Source organism: Coturnix japonica, chromosome 3 (assembly GCF_001577835.2).
Source record: "Coturnix japonica isolate 7356 chromosome 3, Coturnix japonica 2.1, whole genome shotgun sequence".
In the NCBI taxonomy this organism is placed as follows: Eukaryota; Metazoa; Chordata; class Aves; order Galliformes; family Phasianidae; genus Coturnix; species Coturnix japonica.
In genome coordinates, this window is record NC_029518.1 from 12,313,789 (window position 1) to 12,334,696 (window position 20,908).

The window sequence follows — 20,908 nt, forward strand, 5'->3', positions numbered from 1 at the left end:
GTAGCTTGTAGTGCTCCAGGTTGATGATTTACAGAGAAGCTGAAAAGCTGCAGCACACAAGTACTCCTGCAGTGCAAAAGCACAGAATCACCTATTTGATTCATCCTGGGGAGGGGCTTTCACGAGTGAATTAGCATTTATCCTTTTTAATAGGTTCTTTGGTTGGAGAATTTATCAACCCAGCCCAACTTTCACTCTGCAAAGCATCAGTGGATGGGAGTTGCTTCAAGAAGTCAGTGACACATGTCCTATGCACTGCTGTTACGCACCATACAGGGTACAGTGGCTAGCAGCAGCATTCTAGTGATATTTTCTCCAAGCTACTTCAGCCCACTCCTTGCATCTTGCCTATTCATAGCACACCAAGTTTTTTGTTTGTTTGTTTTCAAAATAAATCTCTATTTGACTTTGTTACAAGAAGTTCCTTTGGGGAAGCAGATGAAACTATGTTAAGCCAGAAAGCTGAAAGAGTTTCTAGGAGAATAGGGTTGTTTTTTTTTTTTCCTTCAGAAGAAGAAATACCTGCTCCTTATCAATGAGCAGTTTTTGGTGTGGACAATTCAACATCACACTTCAAGCTTTGTCACTACTATGCTCCACTAGCCTTGTTCCTTTGGCAAACCATTTCTTCAGCAAGATCCTGTAAACCCAGTGCCCTAAGAAGTCAGACATCCCTGCACCTTCCCAGGTGAACTTCATTCTGTTTCCACTCAGCTTCCACAGGAAAAACTCTGAAATCTGTTCAAACCAAATTGGAAGACTTCATTTTTACAACTTCCTACTCAGGCAAAATTTGTCTTACTGCTATGGGAAATCTACTTGGTTGCTGGAACAGAAGCAGTACCAGCTTGGGGCATCATAGCTGCGAGTGGGAGTTGCAGCAGTCAGCCTCATAGTTCCTCAGTGAGCCACTGCTTCAGTAAGATAACCCAAACCATTTCCTGATGTTTCCCTAAATTACCTCTCTGAGGCTTCTCCTCCCCTTTGGCTCAGTGGTACAAGTCTCCTTCACTTTTCATCTCTTCAAGAAGTGCATAGTTCTTTTCTAAAAGGGTTGAAAATTTACCTCAGTTTTTTTGCAAAATAGAAGTTAGGCTTCCTTATATTTTTATTCACTCATCTTTTGCAGTGTTAGTCTATAGCAACAATCAGTAGATGTGAATTTGAAATGTAAAGCTATCTGGTGACATCACCACATAATCTGTGTCATAACATTCAGTTTTCATCTGACCTTCAGAAATCAGCAGATTCAATTACTTGTAGCATTTGCTGTAGATCCTCCAGGGACCTCACCATAAATTACACTGTATTCTACAAATAGATATGACAACACTAATCAGCAAATTAAATGACAGCAATCATTCCTGCAGAGATACTTAAGCATTTGATTGAGCCGATGTATTGGACCTGGACAGCCAACAGCTTTAGTCTTCAAGAGGTGCTGCTCTCATGCATAAAATGCTGGCCTTGCAAACAGGAACCTTTAGGTTACTTAAGTTATCTAATGAAGAGGAAAAGGCTGGTGTCTCTAAGCAAATACTGATGGACATTGATGGATGGTGATTATAGTACCTTCATAAATATTTTGCCCTGTTGTTTCCACCCATTCAGCTTTACACAGTTATTTCCAAACCCAGAAGGGTTGGCAGGTGACTTGGGTGTGACAAATTCCAATAATCGTTGGGGTAAAGGCATGGCAGAATCAGCACTGCACCCACACAGCGGTGCTGCCTTCTCCCTTGCCAGGTAGGCCTAAGGCAGCACTTCCCGGAGGTACACTGAACAGCCTACTCAAAAATGACTTCAGAATCAACATGAGCCAGGCTTCATCCCAGCTCTGCCCCCCTTGCCCTGACAAGCTACAGAGCCCTTGATTTTTACAGCCCAGTGTTATCAGCCAGCTGCTGCTGGGGCAGTGTCCTATGTGTTTTGTACATGACACAGGCAGTTCAGCAAGTGCAAAAACACCAGCCTGGGAAGGCAGGATGTAAAAGGGCAAAACTTGGTTAAAAAAGCACCTTCAGGAAGTCATGAAGCAAGAGAGAAAAATCACAAGAACTGTAGGATGGTACAGGTCCTGGTACACAGTAGGTTGGATGAGACAGGCACTGACTGACAGCACTGGACAGCAAGGCTGCAGTTGAGACCAGGTTCTTAAAACTTCAGCAGAGAGAAGCATTCAGGAATCTGAGGCAAAGCTCTGCTGGGAAGGTCAACCAAGTGAACACTGAGATGCATCCCTGAGCTTACAGGCAGTGTCACCTTGATTTGGCCTCATCCTTAAGTCTTCCTTTGCAAGCAGGTGCTGCAGGAGGTGGGGGCAGTGTGTGCGGAGAGGTGTGATCACAACTCCTACTGCAAGCTGTTATTTTGACAGCTCTATTACAGTCATATAGAAGCAACTCCTGGGAAGTGTAAAGTACTGCAAAAAAATCCAGGAAAATCATCTGTCCTGCAATATGCCAGCTTTCACTGAGGAAGAGGACTACATGCCAGTGAGAAGATATGTAATGAGTTTCTTCTCAAGTTGGAGGGGAGTGTTGATCTGCCTGAGGGGAGAAAGGCACTACAGAGGGACTTGGATAGACTGGATAGATGGGCCAGGGTTAACAGCATGAGGTTCAGTGGGGCCAAGTGTCAGGTCCTGCATTTTTGTTACAACAACCCCAGGCAACCCTACAGGCTTGGGGAAGAGTGGCTGGAAAGCTGCCTGATGGAAAGGAACCTTGGTGTGCTGATGAACAGTCAGCTGAATATGAGCCAGCAGTGTGCCCAGGTGGCCAAGAAGGCCAATGGCATCCTGGCTTGTATCAGGAATGGTGTGGTAAGCAGGACTAGGAAAGTCATCCATTGGACTCAGTTATCTTTAAGGTCTTTTCCAACCTGAGCAACTCTATGACTGTATAGCTTTTGGCCATAGTGAGTTATGATCCACCTGGAAAAAACACTGTTTATTCTCCTGAATAACTTTTTTTCCCTGCTTACATAGGAGTGCTAGAGATCTCCGTGATCCAGCAATAGGCCAAAAATGAATATACCTGAAAGTTATAAACTCTAAACATGCCTCTGCCCTCAATCTACGCAAGCTACACATAGGATTTTGTGGCAACATCTTTTTAACTTTTTATACCAATCCTGCTCATTTATGTTAGCAATTTCCACAGATACACATACATATGCAGTTTTCTCTTATTTGCCATTCCCTTCCAGCTTTGGAAAGAAAAGCAACAGAAGTACTGAGGGAAGAGCTCCAGCTGCACTCTCTTCCAGTTTCTGGTGAAAGCATTTGTTCAACAGTGATAGTTTGTAAGGAAACACAGATGACTTGCTAGTCAGGTGTTATGGAGCCCTACCCACAGAAAACGCCTGTCAAATTCTCTAGAAATTCATAATGGCTTTGGTTCATTTTTGCTTGACAAGAGCTAACCTGAAAAGTTTAGATTTCATCCCTCATTATTGCAAATTATTCTCCCAGCTGAAGTGCCTTTTGTCTTAGGCAATGTATCACAAATTGGTGCTGCACTCTGGCAGTCAAGGTAGGCTCAATCAGCATCTCTCTTCTGTCAAGGGAATGCCCTCATTCTGCACCTGACACTTCTTGTGAAGGGGCTCTCATAGCAAAAGGGAAGTTCTCCAACCTAAGGAGCAACACCTGAATGCTGCTGTCAGGAGGCATCCTTGCTGGCAGTTTAGACAAGCTTTAAGTACTCTACAGATTGATGTAGTTATTTTCTTTCTTCTACTCACAAACCAGTGATGCTATCAAATGCTTCTACAGGAGATCAGGTTGCAAGGACTGAGATGTAGGAAGTAACATTGCAACCTAGCATTGCAAATCCATATTTCAGAGGAAAATAATTTCATTTAAAAACTAAAATATGAATTAATTCATTCATACTCTCACTTACTTTCTCACAAGCAGCTGAAAATGCATAGCCTCCTCATACACCAGGCTGCTGGTATCCAGGAGCATTCAGGATGCCATGGATAAAAAAAAGCAATGGCCTCTACAGGCTTCTCTGTCTACTCCTTCCATTAGTAACCAGACACTGGCTTTGGAGATGCCTTCTTACATCCATTAGGAAACAATGAGTTACTGCTGGTTTGGAGCTGAACACCTTCTGTCCACCAAGGGATCAATGCATTCTTGCTTGTAGAGAAGTATACTGCTAGTACCTGTTAAACTGGTGTAATTATCCTTACACCTCTGTATGGAATATGGGAAAAGAAAATGCTTTTGTTTAAGCACAGCAGCTCTGCTGAGAGCTGAGGCACTTTGAGAATTACAACTCCAGGCCACTTTTATTCTCTGTTCTGTCCATTGCCTTGGTGCAGTTCGTTGAGGGTGGACAGAGAGGCTCCCAGTTCTACAGAAAATGAACCTTTTTCTCACCTGCTTTTTTTTGGGGGGAACATACTTTTATGGCAAGGCTCGGTGCAATGGGCCCATAGGTTTAATTAGGGCTTTGTGGGAGGCTCATCATACAATATTAATACTGTAAAAGCTACAAACAAGGCCTTTTACTTTCTTCTTTCCCCTTTTCCTATGTCCTCAGCTATGGGTATCACTGTGTTGCTGTTCTGGATATTTATACAGTACCTCTTACATCTGGGAATGGTTAGGAGGGAAAAGAAACATCAAGATAGGGCAGATATTTTAACTGTGGAACACCAATGAGAGTTTCATTTGTCATGAGCTGGAGTAATTAAAAGTCATTTATGCATGTTTTGGATGAGGATTCTGACTTCAGTCAGGGCACAAGCTCTGCAAATTGCTTATTTTTATAGTTTTGACGTAAATTGTGGAATGTTTTCATTCTTAATTTGGAACATTTGCCCCAAGTGTTCCAAGTCTGTGTAGATAAGTCCATGCTCTTTTCTTCCTCACAACTTACATCCATGCACACTAGAACTGCAGTGTTGACTGCCTGGTCCAAGATAGGACTTTTTAAAATGTCACTTTCCAACTGTCTCTATTAGGCCACTGATCCCAAGTTAGATGCATTGTTTTACTACCTGTTAAAAATCTGTCTTCTACTCTGGAGAAGTGCCTGTGGTCATCTGCTTAATAAAACAAACTCATTCCCCTCCCCCAAATTCAGCACATAACCAAATGTAATTATTTGTGTGTATGTTTTCCTCTGGGGATGTTTAAACTGTCAAATTTGCTGCGCTACATCCCCCCCTTCATTCTTCCTCATGGGAGATGGTCTGTCATAGGAGACTCATAGCAAATTCACATCTTGAGATTTTCCAGAGGACTTCATATTAATGCCATTCAAGACACTTAAAATAAGATCTCTTTTGAAATGGTAATATGCTCTAAATAGCTTCTAGAGTTGGTATTGTTCAACTTTCACAACTGGTTGAAAATACAGGCAATGCCAACACATCTGATCACAAGATAACAAAGAAATAGCATTTTTCCACATCAATCACTGTCTCAGGGTGTGAGCATATGGTTGTTGGCTCATTAACATTGACTAGAAAGAACAGTTTCAGAGCAACCCATGTTATTATTATAATTTCACATTGAACTAGGGGCTTTATATTTCAGTAAGAAGAGAAGCTACAGCTGGAAAAGTCCTACTTGGCCATCAGCAACAACTGTAGGTCATAGCTCACACCTTTAGAAGTAAACATGTGAAAAACAGAAAATTTGATTCTTTTTCAAGTCTATGACACTGGCTAGGAATTAGTCATTGAATTACAATACAAAATCTTTTTAAACCACAAAGCCTACCTCAAACTAATACACACTTCGAAAAAGTTTATCACATGCATGCGTTCCTGTTGTATTGGGTGTTTTACCACAGTTCAGTAGAGCTTTCCTTAGTCCCCATCAGTTGCACCTGTGAAGGCACTGCAATGATCCAGTGAAGGATAAAGGTCAGGTTGCATTTAGCAAAACTAAAGAAAGGGAAAATGGCAAAGTCCTGCCCTGGACACATACCACAGCTGCTCCTGCACTTGGGGTAGCGCAAGTATTTTAGACCCACATATTACATCAGATTATTTCTGTCCTAGACAGATCCCTGATATCTCCATCTCCACACAGTCACTTTGCTGATTGCTTCTGAGAAATACATTCAGGAAATTCTATGTACAGCCTGCTGTTTTGTAGCCACACAGTTGGAAGTGACAGAAGTAAAACCTTCCAATCACCTAAATTAGGACTTAGTGTTTATCATTTAAGAAAAGGCATTTATTGTTAAATTAATGCCCTTTTAAAGCAAACAACAGAAATGTCTTCACAGCAATAGAGCTTTCTTAACAGACCTCTGTCTGAACATGGTGTTGCTGTCTTCCTGCCTTACAAATCTTTTGTCAGCAGAGCACGTATTTAGCCAGAATGCAGCAGCGATTGTGAATACCTGGCTGTTAGTGTATATGAATAGGCTCCATTTGTAATCAGATCCACAGTGTGGCTCAAATGGAATGTTGCCTGGTAAACTGGTGCAATTTACTGTAAGAAAGACTAGTCCTGTTCCTGCTGCAGCCAGTGACAGCCTGCAGTTTTGTCAAGGAAAGCAGGATCAGGCACTGTTGACTACTGCTTGTATCCCTGCTGTGGTAGGGAAAACTAGCCAGAAACATAACCTAAAATCATTGTACAGAAACATATTCCACTCTTTTTCCTCCCTTTTGTAAAAATAGTGCACACTTTTAATCAACTACCTGTTTTCTATAGCTCCTAGCGTTAGTGACTTTATGGCCTTTTCTAATTTAGAGTTGCTAACTTTGATTTTACTGTACAAGTTATTATGTTTATTGATTTTTTTTAGAAGCATCAGGTCCTGCAGACTTGTGAAAACAGCATCCAGTTCCCCAGTGAGGAACAGTCCCACCTCAGCCACTATCAAGGGAAGTGCAGGAATGCAGTCAGTAACTGCAGAAAGTATCAGGAAGATGACTGACAATAATTCTGATAATTACAAATAAATTATTTGTATAAAGAAGTCTCATGGATGTCCCAGCTTGACTCTCAAGTGGGTGCCTTACATACCCAACTCCTGCTTTTCAGGACATTTTTGGGCTATCACCCCACAGCAGATACACTACACTGATTTTTACCATCAGATGTAAAGCACTATAACTGTAGCCCTAGTTCTTAGGGCCATTCTAAAACTCTTCCACTACCTGGAAGAGACAGATCTGGTGGCAATTTAGTGATTGTATTCTATAATAGGCTACAGAAAGAATCATTTATGCTCTTTAGCCATTCAAAATCTTTTATCAAAAATCAGATATTAAAGAAAAATCTAGTTTGGAGAGCCACTAGGATTAGTAATATGCCCCAGAGGACATAGGGTCCAGACACAAAGGGGTTAGATGATCCCTCAGCAGTCATATCATCTGTTTCAGATTCAGGCATATACCATGTCTGTGTTTTGTAACAGCCATCTGGAAGCACAGAAGAGGAGAGACAGGAATGTTTGCTACACAGCACTGTTTTGTCTTCCTGCAAGCAGTAACATCACCTCTGAGTTTTGCACAGGGCTACAGGATGCCTTCTCTGTCACTATCTTTGCACCACTCCTCTTTCTGATGATACAGAAAAAGATCTTCCAAACCACCTTCTGCACAGTGGAGGATTCCAGCATAAACTGTAATCTTCCAGGCCTTTCTTTGTACATGGATTCAGGATGGGAATAATTACTGACACACAACCTCTCCACCCAAGTTTCAGGTGATTTTGGGGCAGCATCCTGAGTCTTTACACTTCCCATACAGCTTTGGAGACCAAGTTTTTAAGGCAAAAAGTATCTGCATAGTATAAATAAAGGGAAAGCGGATCCTCCACCCCCTCTTCAGCCCTAAAACACCCCTAAAGCCTTGCTGTAACCATCATATCTTGGTATTAGTAGCCCTGAAAAAAAGGGAAAAGCTCTATTGACACTGTAACCAAGATGACCACAGAAAATACTCCTCTACTGGGATGGTGACCTCAGCCTTCCTGGGCATTTGTTGAGATAATAAATAAGATAAAAATACCCAATGCTCCCTAGGACCTTGTTGAAATTCATTCAAGAAGTAAATGAGACAACATTTCATCTGTTGGCTTTCACCTTCTGCCTATTTCTAAGATAATCTTCCTCTGCCAAAAGAACCCAAATGCAGCCTAATTGCTCCAGCTGGGACATTAGCAACAGCAGGGCCTATCTCCAGTTCCCTGAGAGCACTGCAGCAGGCAGTCATGGTGAAACAACTGACCTAAGGCAAATCTAAGGTGATCTGCATATTTGAAAGATGTTCAGGAACATCTTCCCTCTCCTCCAAAGAGGAGAACAAGACCACTTGAGTTGTGTTTGCAGCCCAGCTCCTTCCTAGAGCATGAATTAGAGAAGTATCCACATCAACACACACGTATATAAGGCAGGAGTCCCTATTGAGCTCTAATACCTCCAAAGGACTCTTACCAACATGTGGATATAACAAGTTCTCAGAATAGATACACACCTAGCACAATAATTAGTTCCCTTACAGAGACCCCTGTAACTGATGGAACTTTCCTAATGTCTCTTACAAAAGTACAAAACAGCTTTTCATACACACACAGCAACTTTGGATTTTCACTTTGTAATGCAATGAGAAGCACAACAACGACAGCAGAGCAGCAAGATCCCAGGTTGCAGTGAGTGAGGATTCATTCTGTGCAACAGTTGTGGGCACAAAAAAAGAGAAAGCAGCTGCTTACCTTCAGAAGGCCTCAGGTACACAGGGACCTACAAAGAGATTCCCTTGTCTCCACTGCCAACCCCTAAATGAGGTCTGGGAAGGGGTGGATCTTGGCTCTACCCCATGGTCACTCATACGCACCTGAGCTCCCCTGGGCTGGCCCTGCCTTCCCACCAGGTGCTCAGTCACTGTGGCTTAGCATTTCTACTACAATCTAAATTACAAACAGGCTAAAATTCATTATTAGCACCTGGCTGGTATAGAAGTCTGCACAGTGCACTAGCAGATGGAGTATTGGTGGTAGAGGCATCACTGCCACAGTTCTACAGACAGGCTTTACCTCAGCCCCAAAGAAGCCAGAGGCACAGAGTCCCCATGGCAAGAGGGGAGGTATGGGAGAGGTGGAGGCAGTAGTGGGTAATTCCCCTCCATCTGCAGTTGGATTACATGCCTTCATCATCCTCCAGAAGTTGCCCTATATACTTCTAAGACACAGCAAATAAATACTTGTCTGGAACAAGTAGTTATAAGCATCATCTTATAAAGACAGTTCTCCACTTCTAGAGATGTCTCAGAAACTGAGTAAAAAGTGCAGTAAGTGGGACCTATGCTCCCTACTGGCACTACAGATACATTAGAGCAAACACCAAATGGACTTCACAAGTTTAGGACTGAGATGTAAAGCAGACACAGAATGCATGCACCAACACAGCAGTTGAAACTGGGGATACATTTTCCTTGCCTCAACCATCATGAGTTTCTGCTGAAGCTGCTGCAGATCACCAGTTAGTGCTAAAGGGATTGAAATGATTTTCAAAACTAAATTAGAGCTGAGGAGCAGGGCAGGAACCTGCTAGAGGGATCAGGTTGTGTGAAAGACCTGCTCCTTCCCATGTGATTTGCTGTTCCCATGCTGTTTTTAATACAACTATTTTTAAGATAGTGCTATGTATAGTCAAACCGTACACCACTGATTACCCCAGTGCTTGTAAGTGATTGGAACACAGGAAAAAAAAATAAATGAAACTTGGGTCTATTAACTCCACAAGGCAAGGTGCTACCACCTCAACTTATAGATTACCCCAGCAAAGCAGGTGCAGTTAAATCCTGAGATTTCTACCAGAATCTGCAATATTTACCAACACCTATTCCTGTACCCCAGCCTCTCACTGGGCCAACAGACACTGTCTGGCTCCTCCATCACAGGGCCTACAGCACTGCCAGGGTCTGCACTTTAGCTGCCAGTGGGAAACAGCAGCATCCCAGCAGGAGCTGAGAATAGCAGCATTTCCACAGAGAGCCAGATAATTTCATTCTCATTAGTTACTTTGACACAAGAAAGTTATCATCACTCCCTGATCTGTCACCAGAATGACAGAACAGGGATTTGTTAAGCCTGATATGGTTTTAAATTATGGAAACGAAAGACCATCCCTTTTAACAAAATAACTTTAGCACAAAAGGAGAGTGTGTGCGTGCCTAAAGCTGAATTTCTTCAGGGAAAACCAAGTAATTGTTTTGATAATATCATGACAATAGCAGGGTGCCATTAGGATGTGGTCATCATTCTTTAAGCAAGAAACTCATTGCACCTACACAGTGCAGTAAGAGATTTCATGTAAGAAAGAATCAGGAACATCCATTTTCACCTTCCAAAAAACATGTGAACGCATCCAAGAAGCGCATTTCTGCATTCCACCAGAGACACCACATACGCTCCCATCACACCCCAGCTGTATGGCAGAAATCACCATGCTGAATGAACCAGGGGCCTGCTCCTGAAGCAGCATTTGTCCAGTATAGAAACAACACACCAAAACAATCCCAGACTCGGGCCTACTGCCACTTGCAGAACTGTGCTGACCATAATATCCTGGGGGCTGGACTCGATGATCTCTAAGGTCCCTTCCAACCCGCACGAAACTATGAAACTATGAAACAATAAACCCACTCTGCTGTCAGCGCCAAAAGCAAAGAACATATGCAACAAATACACTCTTGTGGCCTAGGGAAGGGTCTTCTCCACAGTAGCTGTCTGGGCATTTACTGCTCTGTGCACTGTAGAAGCAAGATTCTGTGCAGAGCTATCTGTTGTCTCTCCCCTGCAGTCATTAACTGACAGCATCTCACAACTATACAGGCACTGAAGGCAGCAGAGGTAGTGCTTGAAGATTAGAGGAAGCACTTCAGGGCAGGAAAGTCGAAGTATGGAGCAGTGTTTATTCATTAAAGGGAAAGTTCATAAAGGGAAATAAACTTTTTCCTTCTTCTAGGAGGACCCTCACACATCAGTAGAGACTTTTCACCTGCACAGAAAATAAAGCTGGTAGAAAGGAGCTCTCTGCTGAGACTGTTGTACCCTTGCATTGAAACTGTGGCATGCACTGAGCACTGCTACCTCCTCACATGGGCTCTGTCCCGGGCTGTTTCCCCAAGGACTCCAGGCTGCACTCAGACACAAACTTCATGGCTCTACCTCCAGCTGGAGTTCATCAGCTCCACTTGATTGGCAGTGAGCTCTGAGGGCACTTGGGTTGATGTACTCCATTTATTGGAGAGAGTGACTGGGCTACCTCAGTTTTACTGATTTATGTCCTTGGAGAGAGTCAGGTTATTGAGAGACATTCCATATTGCTCAACCACTACGATTATGCTATAAACACTGGCAATTAAGAGAACATCACAAAGCCTTCACAGGGGAGTCACAGCTCTTTACGTAAAGTGCCCTGCTGTAGGGGAAAGAAGCCCTTCAAGAGAAGAAAAGCACTGTGATAAAACTTATGGACCTCAGTTCCAAAGACAGTTGGATCAGATCACACACAGCAGCCATTGCCCCCCTCTCTGCTGCACCTGCATGGACTGCTCAATGCAAGTTACACAACATGTCCTCAGCAGCTCATCACCTACATCTACTTTTAGTACTTATGATTAATGACTTCTGGAGAGTTTATACAGAAGGAAAAAAAGTACTGTACCTCACTTCTAACTTGCTTCCTTACAGTTCCCACCTGTCAACTCTTACTATGCTTTTCCAAGAGACTTAAGAGATCATCAGCTTCTAGTGATTTTCTTGTGAGAGCTCAACTTCCAGATCACAACATACCAGAACCTTCCCAAAAATCCTGATACAAGATTTGGACAGAGTATTTAACAGTTTTCCTCTCTCACCCAGCTGAAAGCAAATCACTGGCTCCACTTGCTGTTCTCTGCCACCTTTAGGAGAGCAGACAGATGTAGCCTCACTAATTAAATTAGAAGTGCCACCTAAGACTAGAACAGAAGTTTTCACTCCTTTTTCAGAGATTCAGTCTCTGTTACAGAGGCTACATCTATGTGTTTGGGACACACCAGTTACCCACTGCAGTTTGGAAATGCTGATTACATTCTAGTTCTCAGAAATTAAAGCTCTCTGCTCAGAAGCTAGGCTTATATCAGTGGTACAATGGTAAGATCTAAATCTCTTTACAGTTATCAGGTTAGTTTTGGTTTGTTTCTAATTAGAACTTAGCCCCTCCAGTGCTACATAAAAGCCCTTCTATCTGTCCTAGTTAACATCTTCCAAGTAAAGGCAGTCTGAGAGGTCCTTCCCATAAGGCACAATATGCTCCCCCACAGTACTTTTAAGCCTACCATCCCATAGAAACTCAAGCATTTAGAACTGTTTCAGTTACACAATAAGCAGTGTGTTGCCTCTAGTTTTACTGCTGTTTGTGAGCTGAACACTTGGGTTTTGCTTTTTTCCCTGAGATTCTCCTTTCATAGCACGTATATGCTACTCCCGTTATACTACTTCCAAGCAACTCAAGAAACACACCTCAAAAAGTACACTTCAAGAAAACAAAAAAGGCGAACAACTTATAATGACATGGAAAGTACAGCAATGAAAACAGAGTAGCAAGGCCTCAGGCTACAGCAAGTGAGAATTTGCTTAAATTTAGCTTTTTTATTTCTGTTTCTGCTGCTTACCTTTAGAAGACCTCAGGCACACTCTCTAATGAGAGCCCCTTCCTTCTGCTGCTAACCCTCAAGTAAAGTCTAACCAGGCTCTCTCCCTTCTCATCACTCAGGAACATGGCTTGCCTCTGAGCTCCCCTAGGTTAGCTCAGTCTTCTTACCAGGGGCACAATCACCAGTTCATGCCCTGATTTAACATCTCCACTACACAGCTGCATTGTAAAAAGCAACATGGATCACGTTTTCCCTCCTTCTGACTGTATTATTAGTATATATCAACAAAAAGACTCCCCTCTCAGACACTTTTCCTTAACTTTTTAACTGATGATAGCAATGGAACAGATCAACACAATAAGAATAGCATTACAATAGAGATGCAATAACAGAAAGACCAGTGCAATTGAAGACCACTATAAAGAAACAAAAGAAGAACACTTACCCGTATCAGAAGATCCCAGACACAAAGGAAAAAAGCTCCACCAAGAAAAGATCTCCAGCAAAAGATCCTTCCCCAGTGGCAGTCAGCCCTTAAATGGGGTCTAAGAGAAGTGCAGGCAGGCTCCAGCCCTTCTGGTCACACAGCTGAATTGCCTTCACCTGTGTCTGTCTGGGTCCTTTCCCCAGGTGCTCAATCAGTGGTTCAGGCTGTGACTCAGCAGTCACCATACAGCAATTGTCACCAGCTGCTTCTTGCACTCAGCTTTAATGTCCAAGTCTGACCCTTTTGCAGGGTAATTAATATTATTATTGGTTTTGTTTGTTTGTTTTGCATAGGGCGGTATCGTTCTCTTACTGAGCCCTTGAAGAAGAGAAAAATAAGGCAGGACCCTGTCTGAGGTAAAACTAACCCTAATTATGTCTGTATGGGAACCGTTAATTACGGCCTGAACCTCTGATTGACCACCTGAGGCAAGCAATGAGTCAGCTGTGGGAGCACAGGTGAAGGTAATTCAGCTGTGCTACCAGAAGGGATGGAGCCTGGCTGCACCTCTCCTAGACCCCCACTAAGGCAGTATCTTTCTCTAGAAGTCACTTTTTAATGGAGTTTTACTGTGAACCTCCAACATCAGCAATCATTTTCATGTATTATTATCTTTCCATTGTGATAATCTCACATAACCAAACTTCTGTATAAGTCTAACATCTGTACACCTACTGATTGTACAGATGTCCAAGTAGATCCTGTTGTGCATATTTAGGGATATTTTTCTTCTGGGAAGACCTGGACAGGGTGGTAGAAACTGAGAAATAGCAGGATCACAGAAAAGAGGTGGCCTGGCATTCAAGTGTTGTCTATGAATGATTAGTGTTAAATCTGGGAGGGGGTTGGTCTGTTTTCAAATTAACACTATCTGGTTCTTTCATGTCTGCTGTCAGATGTGAAGATCAGATTTAGAGTTAAGATCTTGAACGATGTACTTCCTGGAGAAGTGTTTGAATGGAAATCTGAACGATCTACTTGCGGTCACTGAAGCTAATCATTCATTAAGAAATGCTGACCTGATGTTTGCAGCTGAATCTTGGCTTCAGCAGCATCAATGATTTTGACAAGGCTTTGATTTGTGTAGCTCTCATGCTTGGATCTCTCCTGAAGTCTGAGGCTATGATAGCCTTTGTGTCTTTAAATTCCCATTAATTTTTTTCAAAGGTACAGTTGCTTACCCTGAAATGACTTCCCAGAGGTGTGAGAGCATGCCCATCATTTAGGAGGCGTGGTTGCACAGTCCTTTGCCTGCTCTAAACTCCCCATTCTGCTCAGCAACGATCCCTAATGTACCCTCACCCCAATTTCAGTTACTTTTGGGCATCTTCCAGCCCTTGCCCAGAAGCAACGTAACTGTGAAAGAAGCAATTTAAGGCTCTTGGAGCTGAGGATCAAATACTCAGCCTGGAACCAGGCACTGGAGTTAGTCATTAAAACATTCACTTTGAAGACAAAGCCAAATCTTGAGTCACCTTCCCTAGCTGGTAGTTACACATTTTCTGCTGCTGTGTTGGGACTGGTTTTCTTCTGGCACTGCCAGGAGCATTTGTAGAACCCACTTGGAGCTCCAGTGACCCACTAGTCTTGTTTTGCCTGGAGTCTACAGCTGCACAAGAGTACACAGCTCTGCCCCTGCTGCCTGGCCTCTGTGACACCACTGTCCCTTGGGTGGCTTCCAGATAACTCTTCCACACATCCAAGCTTGTTGCCCTTCTTCCTCAGCAGCCAAATAAGTCTCCTGTTGCCAAAGTACCCCAAATGATGGGGATGTCTGCTTGGCTGGCTGTGAGAATCCTGCCTTGCCTGAGCCCTCCCAGGAGCCGGGAATTATTTCACAATCCTTCCCACAGCCTTCAGATTCTCTCACTGTGCTCACTGCTGCTGTTTGCCCTCCTCTCGGGGTCTCACCCCAAGTGCTCCTGTCAGTCTTTCTGCCTTGCTGCTTCTCAGCCCTGTTCATCTGCGTTGAGTTCCCATTTGTCTCCCTCTTGCCTCCTATCATGATGGAGCCTTGGCAAACCCTGCTCTTAATGGTTTCGCACTCCACTGTTCCTTCTCTGAGAAGGAAATAAATACATTTTCCTTTTCTTTTGCTGTCTTTCCCTCTATTTCTTTCCTATTTACTCTCTCTGTCAAATTCCTGGTCTCAACATTTATCTCTATTCCTCTCTTCCTTTCTGCTTTCACACAGTGCCGTGTCCATTCCTCTCTTCAAACCCCATTTCCCCAGACCTTTTCTAGTAAGCAATTTGACTCTCACTGCCTTGGGGACTATTTATTTTAATAGGTATATCCCTTAGTACACTGGATTAATATACCTGCTTATCTCTTCTCCCAGAGATAATCTTTTACATTGTAAATTAAATGGGGAAAGTCAAAAGCCAAAGGAACAGTTTCATTCTCCGGTGCTCTCAGTGGAAGACCTCCGCACAGGTACAATTCACAGCACATATATAATTGCATAGATGATTAGCAGAATAGCTGGGGAAGTGAAAAGAAGTAAGGCAGCTCTAATATGTCGAGGTATTTTACAGGTATGATTGAAAACCATGCAACTGTTCTTCCATAACAGCTTGTCGTGTAAACCATTAGATATTCTTATGGGTTCATGAGCTGCCATGCGCTCTTCTTGTTTTGATTTTTCAGAACAGCAGCAAAGGCACGTTTTCCCTGGGAGGGGCAGAGGAGACCCTCACATGCAGATTCTTGTTCTTATTTTTGTGAAAAGAAGAGCCCGTGGGGGGAATTCATTGGCGCCTTGTGCCACTGCCCTTCTTGGGAGCAAAGGGCTCGGTGTGAGGTCTTCGAGGTCAGGAAGGTTTCCGGAACCAGCTGCCACTTGAGAGTCAATGAACAGAGAAAACAACCACCTCGTGTTAAGAAATTTTTATTTGTCCTTTGGATCTGTACTGTAAGCACATAAAATTACAAGTGGAAGAAACATCATGCCACAAAATTGCATAGAATTTTTACAAAAATGTGAATTATGCCTCTGAAACAATCATAGATTGAAGAACCAAAAAAGTATGTACATGTTAACTGAAATATTTCATCCTACTTTGAAAGCAAATCATCAAGGACTAATCAATTACAGACACTACTAATACAATGTACAAGAGCAACACTGATTTCAAAGAAAGGCAAGCAACGATGTCCCTTTAGTTATCTTTCAGTGACTGTTTAGCTAATACATGAGCATTAATTAACGTAATTATGAACATGTTAAGTCTAAAACGTCTGGTTGTCATTAGAATTCTCAAAATTCTGTTTATACTGCCAAAACCAAGCTATTTTCAGTAGTGTAAAGTTATCTGAAGTGCACGACCTAGTTTAATACAGACAGCTCTAATCTATACAGCAGAAAATCCACAATACAGCATTTCCACACATTCAACACGGAACAAGGCAAATACATAAAAGGCACAAGACTTGCACATCATAAAGACCCTTTTTCATTATCTTACTCTAGTTCAAGTAATACCAATATTAAATGATGCCTGTTTCACTGAAATTGTTTGAACAACGCGAGATGTACAGTGTTACGCACTACCTTACACCTGCAGAAAGTGGCACTGTACAGATATAAAAAAATGTGAGTACAGTAAATGGTCCAATACAAACGTACTGTAAAATGACTACAGCTGATAGTGTACTTAACCCAACCGGAATTAGTTTTGTCATGTTTTGAAATATAAATAACAGATTAATTGGTATCTGCCCAAGTTTCTTCAAAGACTGTGGCGAGGTCCTGGCTCCGTTGAAGTCCATGGGGGTGTACCACTGAAATTCAAAGGAGCGAAGACTTTACCTAAACGCCTGCACTGTACAGCAAGTTATGTAACGCGACAGTCTTCGGTTCTATTGCCAACACCGCTATCAGTTTATACTTCTAATAATTTAAACAATATGTCATTTTCACTTTACAAAACGCAGCATTACATCTTGACTCTTCATTTTCCGTAGATGATTAACATTGATTTCAAAGTGCAAAATAAAGATTTACAGAGGATTCCGCTTTCCTAGTATTAAGATGGAAGCCAGATTTTTTGAGTTTCATGCTCACTGCTTTCATCACTGTAAATCAAGGCAGTCTTACTCCAAAATACAACCTCCACGCTGTGCAATTTTTTCCTCTCTAAGTTTAAAAAAGAAACATCAAAATACTGTTTGTCTTCTGTGATTCAAACTTAAATATACACACAATTCCTTAACTGAAATCTTAACCTCGATTTGGATTTTATTGCTTAAATTCAAATGAAATACGTGACTTTAAAGTACTAAAATCCTGAGGGAAAGGAAGAAAAGCAACTTTGTTGTTATGGTGTATTAAAATGCCTCCCTATGCAACTGACTTCCTTCTCCACTGCTGAGAACGAAGTAAGGCCCCGATCTTGCAAGCATGTGTATGAACGTTATTAACCCAAACAAGTTCCACTGAGCCCAGCGGCACGCTGGGATGTGAGTTGTAGATGTGGTTGTGAGTTGGCAGGATCAAGCCTCTCTATGCAAATCTGTGTTTTTTGCTATCACACCCAAGGGAAGAGCCTTCAGCGTCACGCAATGGCTCAGATACAAACAAGAATCCATCTGTAATGTTGTATAATTCCTATATGTGTTAATATGGGATGCCAGAGGACAGCGTTTCTTTACCTTCTCGTGTATCCTGACTTCCATCAAGTCTCTTTGTCGTTTGATATAAATTTCTGAAAATGTGCTGTTACTTCTCTCATGCATATCATACAGTACATAATCTTTGATTGTTCTTATTTTAGTAACTTAAATGGATAAATATATATACTTTTAAATATCAATGGCCAGGTTTTTATATCTTGCCTTTTAAATTCCAGACCTCAGTACAACTGAACCTCGGTCTTAAAAATAATGGAAGATTCCATTCAATTTCAAATACTGTAGTCCTAAACATTTTATAATCCTATCAAATTCGATAAGCTTAAAATATGATACTTAAAATCAATACTTTTAAGTCTGCAAAATATATATCAAATTTATATTCTAAAACTACTTTGATTTACAACACTAACACCACAAAAAGAACTTTATGATTTAATGACTATTTTATATCAGCACAACCCAGATGTCAGCTTTCATAAAGATTCTCTATACACGTATCCCTGAAACTTTTCATTTCACCAAGAAACCACATCGACTTCAAATATAAACATGCCATGTGTGCATATAGACAGACGTGTGTGCACATATATATATATACCAACATATATGCACTCACACAGTATTACAAACACGGACGTACACAAACACCAACAATCTCCAGGCAAATTTCTTCTCTTTCTCTCTCTTCTCCACAGTTCCAAGAGTTTTCAGCAGCAATTATATTTCTGTCCCCGTGATAAACATAATATTAAGACAGCAAGCCACCAGTGCTTGCAAAGCTAAAAAGGATTAAATGTTTCAGTGCAAATGTAAAGTGATGGTACAGTTGTCAAGGTGCAGTTATAAGGTAGGAAACAAATATAAGTAAGTACTGTTTTATAATATTCTCTAGGACCTCTATTAGTTTGGAGCACTTTGCACTGGCACTTCAAAAGGAAGTCTGCACACGTTTGTCTCTTTTCAATATACTGGTCTTCGTTAAACATTCTTAACAATGAACGCGGCCAGAAAATTACCCATTGAAAACTGGCCAAAAAAAAAAAAAAAAAAAACAACAAAAAAGAGAGAGAGAGGATGGTGAACATATTAATTTTCCCATTACAACTGCACTACGCTTTAGCATAATAATAAGCTGAAGAATGGGAATGAAGACCTTTGCACAATTCTTTTATAAAACGTTCCTTTTGGGAAATGTGCACTTGAATACAGATTCCTCCTGCCTTCCGAAGTGCTTCAGTTGCAGCTCACATTAGGAAAGCAGAGCCGAGTAGTTGGGGAGCGCTGTGCCCTGGTGCACCAATTGGTACTCGGGCAGTTAAAAAGTAGTATCAAATACTTTTTCCGAATTATCTTCTTCCAATTCCTCTTCACTTTGCAGAGGTTTATGATTTGATTTCCCACTGTCAGATGCCAGAGAAGAGGGGGCAGAACTGTGGTCTCCATCTTCACTGATTTTCCCTTTCATGGCTTCCTGTACAAACTCCAGAATTTCCAAAGGCAGTCTTTTGAATTTGTCTTGATATTCCTGATCAAGTTCCACCTGCAACTACAACAAAACAAACAAGTTGTCTTCATTTATATCTAACACGGCTGACGTTAGACACAGTGTGGGGAAAGTACAACATGAGGGGTGAGGAGGGAAGTTAATAACTCGCTTTTGCCTGATTCACAAACATACTTCTTTCTTTTTCATATTAGCAGCCCACATACGATATGCCCATTAATTACCATGCAGTCATTGCAAAACTGAAGGAAAATGCGGTCCCTTGTGCATAAGGCTGGCTTTGGGTACCGTGTTGGGCTACTCAGATCCTTAAGATACTCATAGTTTATCTGTATTCGTGTCCACAGTCCTACTGGCCTTCACAGGATTCCTTACTCAAGAGCAGTAAGGATGGTGGATATGCCTTTGATAGATTAAGGCCTTAATTAAGCATCAGGTAGCAAATCACACATAAATCACGCCACAGATATTGCTCAGAGAACAATATAAGAACTTGTGCCAAATTTCTTGGCATGAGTTTGAAAATGGCTGGAGAAAACACAAGGAAAAGCTCAGCTGTCAAAAAGAGTCGGGAGGAGGGGGTGGGAATCGTTAAGTTATGTTTTTTAGGGTTAGATCATGGAAAGTTACATTATCTGATTAACGCAGTATGTGTTTTGGACATAACTGGGGAAAAAGTGTCATATCATCAACAGGATGCAACAGGCATGCAGAAAGAAATCTGGCTATCAGTCTTCAGGAAGCTGTGGGCCTTTTCCCAGTATTTACTCAAATAGCCTTTGTTTTTAGGGCCCATATAAGGATCTGTGCAATCCATTCTTTAGAAAACATTAGTATGTATGGACATTTCAACTGAAGACAAAGCCAATTTTTTCATCATGACCAATCTGAGCAGGGCAGGAAGCAAACGGGGTGAGTTCCAAAGCCAAATTCTGTGAGCACTCTATCCATCTGTCTGTCCATCCACCCATTTGTCTGTCATCCATCCATCCATCCATCCATCCATCCATCCATCCATCCATCCATCCACCCACCTACCTTCTCAAAAAGAGGGAGTCAGATTCTGCTAACTGTAGCTGCAGCAGTTTTGCAATGATTTGTTAGTTAATTGTATTCTGAGCTGTATTTTTTCAGGAAGATATGAAGACACTATAAGTTCTGATCCTTCAGTTCTATGCTTAAATCTAGGCAATCTAGTTTCAAGTTTCTTTCACCCGACTGTGACAGCTCTCATCAGCTTAGACACATTTTCACTCAAACTTCGGGACCTACTCTACTCTTATCATCCTTGTCCTGTCCACAGCACGTGATGCCACTACACCTCCCTCTGAGCCATTCCATTCCCACTCCCTGTGCTTCTGTCCTGGTTTTCATCCTGCATTTCTGACTTTTTTTTTTCCTATAAGGCCTCTTCTTTCTCCTGTTGTGCAAATCAACGTCCTCAGCTCACCTGGTCTAGTTCTACATTAGACACATTTTGCAACTTTTCTTCCTGAAGATTTAAGACATAACCTTTTCCTGTCAGTTCTTCTAAGGCTCATTCCCTGCCCAGTTTCTCGCTATCTTCCTGCCTCCATTTCCACGCATGAATGATTGCATTAAATACACCATGTTGCTAAAACACAGATTTGTATGAACTGATATACAATCAGTAC

At 41.9% G+C, this 20,908-nt stretch overlaps 1 protein-coding gene across 3 annotated transcripts in view; it reads right to left on the bottom strand.

Annotated features, from left to right (window-relative positions):
- Positions 1-15,988: 15,988 nt before the first annotated feature.
- PLCB1 (phospholipase C beta 1) overlaps positions 15,989-20,908 on the bottom strand; it is a 345,117-nt gene continuing 340,197 nt past the window's right edge. For 2 of the 3 annotated variants that reach the window (XM_015857086.1, XM_015857087.2), the window contains one exon: positions 19,185-19,295. Coding sequence is in view for 1 of the 3 variants with exons in the window: in XM_015857085.2 (XP_015712571.1) it covers positions 19,065-19,295 (231 nt within the window). In the remaining 2 variants the exon portion in view is untranslated. Of the gene's footprint in view, positions 19,296-20,908 lie in introns of all 3 variants that reach the window. The other variant, XM_015857085.2, reaches the window with a different exon arrangement.